The 10,812-nt window shown below is 40.1% G+C and overlaps 1 protein-coding gene across 1 annotated transcript; it reads right to left on the bottom strand.

Moving 5' to 3' along the window:
• Positions 1 to 9,226: 9,226 nt before the first annotated feature.
• On the bottom strand, positions 9,227 to 10,094 carry LOC108676013 (collagen alpha-1(XXI) chain-like). The gene is made up of 2 exons (XM_018164058.1): positions 10,081 to 10,094; positions 9,227 to 9,833 (listed from the first exon to the last, which is right to left on the bottom strand). Exons 1-2 carry the CDS (start codon positions 10,092 to 10,094, stop codon positions 9,227 to 9,229), a joined length of 621 nt encoding a protein of 206 aa, XP_018019547.1.
• Positions 10,095 to 10,812: the final 718 nt, after the last annotated feature.

Consider the following 10,812-nt stretch of genomic DNA (forward strand, 5'->3'; position numbering starts at 1 on the left):
TAATAATAACAGAGCGTTGTGGTACAACAACGTACAAGGTACGTTGTGCCTTGTGGAAAGATTAATGAGGATTTGTAAAGGAGTTTACCTGTATATTTATTTTTTAATTTGTTCAATAGATGCTCATTTATTAGGCTTCCATTTGTCCTTTTTTGAGGGTCAGTGGCAGCATTGGGTTAAATGGTCACATCAATTTGGAGTCTTTAAAATAAATCGAATATCAACTTTTAACATACCGAAAATCATACTTCAGCAACGCACAGGTGGTTCGATACTACTCCTAAAATGTCGGACATGTGATTCTCTCAGAGTTGCAACGACTAATTTTGTTTAAACATAAACAGAAAGCTTTTCATTTAGGTTTTGCTCAATTTTTTAATTTAAATCTTTCAGTGATGACTATTGAAATTAAACTCTCAATTATTAATCAATTAAGTACTACTCTATTTCGCTAAAAATATTAATGTTCTTTTTTCAATTCCTTTTAGTACCTGAATAATGCAGATAACTCGTAGGATTCACTAATGAGATTGTATAAATCCTTAATCAATCAAGAAGGATATAATTTGTCATTAAAGAGGCCCGTAATTGTTCTGAACTATTAATTAGAACGCGCTTGATACATGAAGATAGAAACTACAAACCTCTCGTTATTCCAGGGTCTTCACGTTTACGCTTTCGTTTTGTTTCTTGAGAAATTAGAAGATTTCGCTACAAAAATCTCCCACTTCTAAGATCTTCCTTACACGTACAGGCGGATTCTCCTATCATTGGATGAAATATTCCGTATAATTGCAAACATAAAATCTGGGCTTTTGGAAACTAAGGAGTTTGCGATCTTCAAAGTGATTTAAACAGCAAATCCAACAGAAATCAGTTTCGAGACCACATTCTGAAGTCACTCAAGAAGTCCTTAATAACAGCTGTTTCAACGTTTATTAGGCCGCATGCCTGTCGCCGATTCCTAACATCGCCGAACATTCACAGCTTGTTGCAGTCTGGAACGCGTAGCGCAACTCACTGCACCACTGTTGCTTTGCTTAACCGCCTGGCCTCCTCGCCGATTCTGACCAGAAACTGTCGCACAGAGCTGGGATCGAACCTTAAACCTCTCGTCTGATCCTGGTGCACTGAACAGTAACCACTGGACCACCCTGCCCTCGTTGGCACCAGCGTTTTATTCTCTGTTCGCATGGACAATGGAATGAATTATTAGGACTAGAATGACGTTAATAAAGACACAGTTAATGCACTTGCCTAAAGACCGCCAGCTTTTGATCCATAATTAAATACCGCACTCATAACGACTCAAAAATTCATAACGGTCTGTTTGACGGTCGTTCAACTCTATCGCGGGGAAGCATAAAAATTTGCCGAAATTCTCATATCTGGAACAAGAACCAGAAAGTATGAAGCATTGGAAGATATATTTACTCGAATACATTTTACAAAATTTTGCATATTGAAGGAGACATTTTTCATTGAATATTCTATTACTCGAAAAATTACAATACAATTCAAATGTAAAGAATAACTTCAGTCTTCAATTAAATTCAATTTCATTAAGTTACATCATTCAAGTGAAGACATATCGCTATTTCCGCCTTTAAAAAATGCGGAAAGGGCATCAATCTTATTGTTCGAGACAAAACTTTCATTTAAATGCTTACACTTTGAATTTTGTAACATGGTATAGAGATATGCTATGTACAGAAGAATTGTCAGATAATTAATGATTTGCAGAGGCATGATAACTTAGTATCAAACACAAACAGGATTTGACCATATATGGACAGATTGATAGACCATATATTAACACTTATCCGCGAAAAGTTAAGTTCGGTCTAGCGTAGTCTCACATGTTCAACAATGCATGCTGGAGGCCTACTTGGAGGCCTATACTTTCAAAAAATATAACTCAGTACTCACTGCAGTGAGTGACAGAGAGCGCATTAATTTCTCGTCGACTAAAACTTAAGGTCACGGACGGAAGGACTGACAGACAGACAGACGGACATGGCGAGCACAATAGTGCATTTTTTCCATAATTGAGAAAATGCGCTTAAAAGTTAAGAGATCGTAAGTTCATCAGCCAATCATTGATGGCCTTTCAAGCTAAATCCACCTATCACAGACAAGAAAATTTGGTGTCGTTTAGGTTTGGCCTAGCTAGGTGATCAACAATTCATACCGGTCTACTTGGTGACGTTTAGGTTTGGTCTAGTAGGACCGGACAATTCAAATTCATGAATAAAGAAACAACATATCAGTGCATAGCCTTTGTCTAGATGCCAGACAAACGCCACTTGAATGCATTCGCCACGTAAAGTCCGGTGCCTTTCATGTGCCAGCGACTTTATTTTTCATAATTCAGGATTTGCTCTTGATAAGTAAGGTTACTTTAGCACTCTAAGACTCCAAGTAAGTCTTAGGCAGGGTGTAGAAGCTCACGGTAACTAAGACCAGTTCACTAGTGAGCAAGGTGAGTTTATCAATGTGCTAAGTACATGAGCTCAAACAAATCTTTATCGTGGCCATACAGTAATTTTGCCGGGCTACAAGTCACTGCTATAATATTCGTTGCGTGTGTGAGCACTTCTTCACAAGTCCTGCGTTGCACTGGCCAGAAAATTGGATCCAATATTTTAAGCATGTACGAGACCTTGCGTGAGTTGAGGTGGTAACCAGCAGGTATCTCGATCGCTTTGAATTATTTGCGTACCATAATATTCTCAGAAGTATTGATTACTGTATTAATTAATGTGACGAAAGCGGTGCGGAAGCCAACATTCTTATCATTGCCATTTGGAATTTAATGGTGAAATGAGCTGGGCGATACTGGCATGGAATACTTGCGAAATGTTGATGAATATGAACATCTTTAACTGACTTCAATATATCCCTCTAATATATACAGATCATGGCAATCTCACTGAAACTTGGACTTCGTAATGTCAATAATTTATTTTTTGACTAGCATTATTTCCTTGTCAACTTAAACTTCAGGACAGTTCATATTTGTTATATTTTTCACAATTTTTCACTGTCTGATTCCTAAAAATTTTCCCTAAAAACAGCGAAGAAATTGTTGCCGTAATATTTGCATTCACATTCAGGTACCATTAACACATCAATCTTTTCTCGTGTATTCGTAGGTCATGCACGCCTCCAACTGTACTGATGCACGGGTATACGCTCTACGTTCATATCATGCATGATGTAATTTAGTTATTTATGTTTTGAAAATGAAATAGATTTAGCGAAATAACATGGTGTTGCTTATGTTGTGTCAAAATATCAATCAAGATTCTTCAGTGACCCGTAAACTTGGACCTAATTCTGCTTACAGTGAAACTCATAGTTCAAATGCAATTTCAGCAAATGAGCATTTGAAAATGAACTGTTATAATCTTTGCAGCAAATGAACGTGGTAATTCAATCAGTATAGACTATAGTTTCTTACTAATCATCCAGGCGAGGTATCAGCATTGACCCTGTCCATGTACTGGTACATTTAGAGCCTGATGCCATAAATGGAATTTGAAAAATGAGGAGCTTGATGACCTAGACAGGGCATATAATTTGAATAGGTACAGTATTTGGGAAGAGTCGAATAAAAAGAGATGAACATCTTAACCATTAGATAGCAGTGGCTTGCAGAATTTTCTACAACATTTTTTTGGGGGGGAGGGATATCCTTTGTCCAGTCGTGACATACCACCAAGTGCGAGGTGCTTTTCACCTACAAGCTCGTACATACTAGCCGGTCATAAGTGTTATTAGTTGCATAGTGTTTTTTAGAGCGCTAATAATCTGCAGATTGACTGAGTGTGCTGTTTGAATTTAAGGGTAAGCCGTTGTGGCTGTGGGAGGGGGGCTAAAGATGCAATCCGTTGACAGCTTCTCGCGTTAAACTGTAAATTGCTTGAGTAGGCCTTGTGTGTGAACAAAAATTAACTTTCTAAAACCAGTGTAGATCCTAACATTGCTCAAATACCGCCTGTGGAATGCCCCATCGCACCATCAAGTACACGTCAAAAACATTATTTTTGCTCAATAACTAGCCACAGTGTGGCCTTTCAAGCGAACTTATCATCTTTTTTAACCCGAAAATCCAGAAGTGAGTCCCGCTGGACCGCATGAGACATTTTGGTGATCCTGAAAGAAATTGGGACTGAAATCTAATAATCTCTAAATTTTTGTAAGTGCCCATGAAGTATTATATAATAGGTTTGATTTGTGCTTCAATGCAATGTAACTTTTGTTTTTATGGTATGACAGAATGACCATAACTGTTATAAACGGAGCAATCAAAATTTCATTGATGTTTTTAGCGCATTTTGTCATTTATGGAAAAAATTCAATATTGTGCTCGCCATGTCCGTCTGTCTGTCTGTCCGTCCGTCCGTGACCTCAAGTTTTCGTCGACGAGAAAATGCGCTCTCTGTCACCCACTGCTGTGAGTACTGAGTTATATTTTTTCATTAAAATCCACCGTTAAAACGCTCATCATCGTTTTAAAGGTTGATTTTTATGAAAAAATATCAATGTAATTTTTGACGTTGCAAGAAATAAGTGAGAACCATTATCATGATGGCAGATTACGACAGCCAGTCTCCTGAACAATTCAAGTCCCGCGACCCAAGTCACGCTACCTTTATAATTGATGCTTGTGAAGAACCTATATAAGGCTCTATGCAGTACGCAGTCACGAACGCATACGATATAAATTATGAAATTCTAAATGTTGAATTCAAATCATCGAACGAAACACTTGAATGAACACTGCTAGATTCAAGTTTAAGTGGTATTCCCATTAACTAATCTGAGCGTTTGTAATACTCTGGTACAACTCCATGTTGAACCATGTAAGTATTACGTGTTATATACATGCTGGCGCCATGTTTGAGATTATTTATTAATTTCAACCAAGTGCAGGCGTTGTTATATGAGTTAAAGAACTTTATATATACTATACAATATATTGAAAAATGTGATTCATAAGACAGACGATTATCAAGTTAAACGATTCATTCAAATTCGTATGTCTGAGAACGATTCATAAGCAACATTTATATTATTATTGATCCCTGCAAATAAAGGAGCATCGCACAAAGAATTTGCTTCTTTGAATAATGTGCCGTAACTGCAGTAATTTTACAATTTGATTTTTACAATATCTCATATACAAATTACTGACGAATATTTATTCTTAGAATAAGTCAAACGTTTTTATCACAATATGAATGAATCAAGGTGTGTAGCAATGAAACAAGTGAATAAAAAAATCATTCGTATACTCGCATGATCAGTTACTTAATTAAGAGCACCTGTTAGTCATATTGTGAATATTGTTCATTTGCAATAAAAAGAGAGAGCCAGAGAAGTATATTCAACAATTACTTTCACAATATGGTCCTACCCTTTATAATTTACCTACCTGAAATATTCGAGTTTTTCTTATTGTGAGGTAGAACGATATAAGGAATTTGTTGGTATGAAAAAATAGCGGGTATACCGAGATTGCGGAAGTAACTTTATAGCAGACCGGAGCTTACCAGGAATTAGTTGTTTTATGTACAAGTCCAAACAAAATTTTGAGTCTCCCCAGCTTCTGGTAATCCAAATCAGAAGCTGACGCGTCTGTAAATTTTCACTGGGAGGGTTGATGAGAGTTGACTATTAGCTCCAATCCTCGGCAGACGTCTCCTCTGATCTATCTGTTAATTATGTGTACAAACTCCAAAGTGATTGTTGTTTTTACTTCAATAAAGTAAAAATGGAAAGTGTGTGATCTATACTCCGATGAATTTGTAGCTGACGAGAAGAACCAACTGAAGGTATCACATACGACCTTCGGGACGTACACTCTGCCTCCTCACAAGTCCTTCGAAATGAGTCAATGTCACTCGCTCTCTACTGTAATCGGAGCTTCTGTTGAGTCGCTATGGTCCGAAATAGAATAAATAGAAATAAATAAATAAAGCTAGGGCATTTAAGTTTTTAGCGCATTTTCTCATTTATGGAAAAATGCACTATTGTGCTCGCCATGTCCGTCTGTCTGTCTGTCCGTCCGTCTGTCCGTCCGTCCGTCCGTGACCTCAAGTTTTCGTCGACGAGAAAATGCGCTCTTTGTCACTCACTGCTGCGAGTACTGAGTTATATTTTTTCTCTTCTGCGCAGCCCAAATTCACACTTCACTACATAATTATTTTCATAGGTAAGTCCGATAAAGGGCATATCATCCTATAAAGTTACAGTATATGTTGCCATGGCCACAGCCTACGCATGAGCATTCTAAAGTTAAGCATGGCCGTAGAATAACCACTTCTAGGCTTGGGTCGAGAATAAGAATCACATCGCTACTATTGCAAAGTCTTCATGAGTACCATTTAGCCACCTTGCACTCAAAACCTTCCATTTTTGTGGATGACAGGATTCTGATCACTAATTATAGAATTTTTTTGATTGATATTATCAACAGTTATTATTATGACGTATCATGATGACTGCTAGACTGTCACTCACCGAGTCCCAGAAGACGCGACCAGGAGTACGACAAAATATTGCTGGATTAATGGTATGAATAAGAGCAAATAAAAATTAATACCCTTTTAGATACTTGTAGAGGACAGAAACTTTGAAAAAAATCAGGCCGACACAAACGCTGATTCACAATTTATTTTCTCTAAAATCGTTTGAGTAACGCTATTTGAAACAGGATTTAGCTTTTCCGTCCAAAGGGAATGCAGTGAATGTGTTTAATGTTTGCTGTCTTGGATGCAACATAATTTAGACGTTTCCTCTACTCTAGATGAAACAATTGCACATGAACCGCATATATTGCTACTCACGCTAAAAAGTAATTTTCTGCTTGATAATCCGAGCAGTCACACAGAACTGCAGGGCAAACTTCCCTGCCTCCCAAGATCATCCTTATTCACTGCTGCAGAAACTAAAACATTTGTGGAGTGTTAGGATGCCTGCACATTGTGCTGAAAGTTTAACGGGTTTCCCTACGACTGAGCATCGTTGTCAGCTTCACCGCAGCAATCAAAAGCGGAGGGCGTTACTCGATTATAAGATCCATGCTGATTATAAGAATGCAGTTCGCTGACTGCATTCACGCGTCTGCCCCTGACATACAAATACCAAACGTTGTGCGACGTCGTATTTGCACCACATATATTACACGTAATATAATTGAGAACATTACTTTTCCTTCTGGCTACAAGGTAGTGAGCATTTGAATTTGGGGAGTGGTGACACTGAAACAGAAATCCAGTTGTCAGGCTTTTAAATCGGCTCGCTGCCACGCGTCACAAGTTTATTATAAAGGATGGCCTCAACCTGAATAAGATGAAAGAGATGCCCAAGAATTAATGAATATATGATGACAGGAGGGGTGGGATTTGATGTTTTGCATGAGAGCAAATGCTCAAAGTGTGAATGCACGGACGTTCAGGTGGAATGAAAGAAGAGAAGATATTGTTTCATACGTGATAGAGGCGAGAAGGAAACAGTGAATTACCTGATGATGCAGTGTGAAGCAAAGAAGAGAAAACGACTGGAAACGATGATGGTGATATTGGATGAGAGAGGTGAGGGTGATGGTGTGATGTATGAGAGAACGGGAGACGAATAGATTGTAATAATAGTAGATCTGTCAGCAGGGTTCTTTCAATTCCTTGCTTCCATACTCTTAAACAACTTAATTTCACTTTCTTCTCTATTGCTTTCTTCCATTCTTTGACATCCCATCCCATTATGCCCTGTATACTGTCATTAACCATTCATCCTTTGGTCTGTTATAAATTGGGCAAACCCAAGTCCAGTGTAACACACATGAATTTACGTACTATTGCATTACATCTTTCGCTCCCAACGTTCATCATCCATTCTTTCCAGTGTTACTTTATAAAGTAGATCACTATGTTATGCGCCGAGATCACTATGCGCCGAGATCACTATATGTTATGTTATGTTATCTCAATGCTGCTTTCACTTTTTTCTCTCTCTAAACGTACTCCATCACATATGTATCTCCTCTTAGCCTCCACAACAGTCCTTTAATGCTGACAAGTGTAAAGTACTTTACCTCGGGAAGAACAATGAACAGCAAGATTTACAGTACGAGAAGACATGGTTACAACGAGAGAGTAATGATTGAAAAGTTTAGTGTAGAAAAAGATCTCGGAGTTTATGTCGACAAGGAGCTGAAATTTTCTAAGCATGTTGAAACGCAAGCTAACACATCCAACAATCTTCTTGGACTAATCAGACGCTCATACGAGTTCCTAGATGCAGAAGCGATTAAGCAGTTGTTTGTTGCTGTCGTGCGCCCGAAGTTTGGAAACGTTGTGTGGTCACCGAGATTTGAAAAGGACAGAAATTTAATAGAGAATGTTCATAGACGTGCAACAAGAATAATTCCAAGCTTGAAGGGCAAGTCCTATGAAGAAAGATTGAAGATTAGGAAGCTTCCAAGCCTCAGTTATCGACGTCTGCGTGGGGACCTCATTGAAGTATACAAGTATACTCATGGTCTATACAAGGTCCCCGAAGGATTTCTAGAATTTGAAACAAGAACCAACATCAGGGGCCACGGCTATAAGCTAAAGAAACTGCGCTGCAACTTCTCCACGCTACAACATTTCTTCTCGCTTCGAATCACCGACATGTGGAATAGCCTCCTCGATGACATCGCTGGCGCTCAAAGTATGAACGCGTTCAAGAACATACTAGATAAAGCTATGGAAAAATATATGTTCAGATTTGAAATGCCTAGCTCCTTATCGAACCCGGTGGAAATCTAGTAGCTACTTCAAACTATCGTCAGTCATGAAAATATCCGGTCAAATGACACGATTTTAGATCTTCTGTGAACATGGCACGAAAAGGAAAAGAATCGGCGACTAGCCACATCAGGCCTACACTTCAGCGCCGAGATCATTATGTTATGTTATGTTATCTTAATGCTGCTTTCACTTTTCTCTCTCTAAACGTACTCCATCCCATATCTCCTCTTAAGGCCTCCACAGCAGTCCATCAGAAGGCCCCAAGTACCAGTGTAGCTATCCTATTTTGTAGAACATCCCGTTTATCCACTCCACCACCATTCCATGCTATAACATCCCTGGCCGACGGTTTCACCCGCTTTAATTTCTATGCTTTTTGACTTGCCGTAATCCAGCGGCCTGACGCCCTGAGACGAGGAGTAGCCGATTCAACGTTTGAATCCAGGACAGCCACGATCAATCTTAAATCCAGGGCAGCCACGATCAATCTTGAATCCAGGACAGCCACGATCAATCTTGAATCCAGGACAGCCACGATCAATCTTGAATCCAGGGCCGCCACGATCAATCTTGAATCCAAGGCAGCCACGATCAATCTTGAATCCAGGGCCGCCACGATCTATCTTGAATCCAGGGCAGCCACGATTAATCTTGAATCCAGGGCAGCCACGATCAATCTTGAATCCAGGGCAGTCACGATCAATCTTGAATCCAGCGCCGCCACGATCAATCTTGAATCCAGGGCAGCCACGATCAATTTTGAATCCAGGGCAGCCACGATCAATCTTGAATCCAGGGCAGCCACGATCAATTTTGAATCCAGGGCCGCCACGATCAATCTTGAATCCAGGGCCGCCACGATTAATCTTGAATCCAGGGCAGCCACGATCAATTTTGAATCCAGGGCAGCCACGATCAATCTTGAATCCAGGGCCGCCACGATCAATCTTGAATCCAGGGCAGCCACGATCAATCTTGAATCCAAGGCAGCCACGATCAATCTTGAATCCAGGGCAGCCACGATCAATCTTGAATCTAGGGCAGCAACGATCAATTTTGAATCCAGGGCCGCCACGATCAATCTTGAATCCAGGGCAGCCACGATCAATTTTGAATCCAGGGCAGCCACGATCAATCTTAAATCCACGGCCAACCACGATCAATCTTGAATCCAGGGCCAACCATGATCAATCTACAATGTAGCTAGCAAGCTGCAAAGGCTTTCGAAGGTAGCACGTACAGCGTGTCCGTGGACGTGGTGTCCGTATCGAAAATACAGTACCTGGTGCACCTCATGGTATCAAGGTAAAGGATAAATCTCTCCATATATTACGATAATAATGACGTATTTCACATGCGCTTAATAGGGTTATGATGCGTGATAATAAATTCTGAAATGCTGTGCTCAACTGTGTGCGTTTTACGCACATTGTTCGCAGAATTATTCTGAATGCTGCTAAAATGAGCGCATGAAGAAATATTCATGGATATAACAAAATTCAAATCAAACTTAAGATATTTCTTGGAACAAAGCTACAAAAATGAAATGTAGTCGATTTTTTTTAATCGGTGCATCATCAGAGAAAGCGCATTTAGACAAAGAGTGCATGCAGAAAGAGAGTGCATGCAGACGGAGAGTGCATGCTGACAGAGAGCGCATGCAGATAGAGAGTGCATGCAGACGGAGAGCGCATGCAGACAGAGAGTGCATGCAGATAGAGAGTGCATGCAGACGGAGAGTGCATGCAGACAGAGAGCGCATGCAGACAGAGAGCGCATTCATACAGAGAGCGCATGCAGACGGAGAGTGCATGCAGACAGAGAGTGCATGCAGACGGAGAGTGCATGCAGACAGAGAGTGCATGCAGACAGAGAGCGCATGCAGACGGAGAGCGCATGCAGACGGAGAGCGCATGCAAACAGAGAGCGCATGCAGAAAGAGAGCGCAAGCAGACGGAGAGTGCATGCAGACGGAGAGTGCATGCAGACAGAGAGCGCATGCAGACAGAGAGCG

The sequence above is a fragment of the Hyalella azteca genome, unplaced genomic scaffold (genome assembly GCF_000764305.2).
Source record: "Hyalella azteca isolate HAZT.00-mixed unplaced genomic scaffold, Hazt_2.0.2 contig167, whole genome shotgun sequence".
NCBI lineage: Eukaryota > Metazoa > Arthropoda > Malacostraca > Amphipoda > Hyalellidae > Hyalella > Hyalella azteca.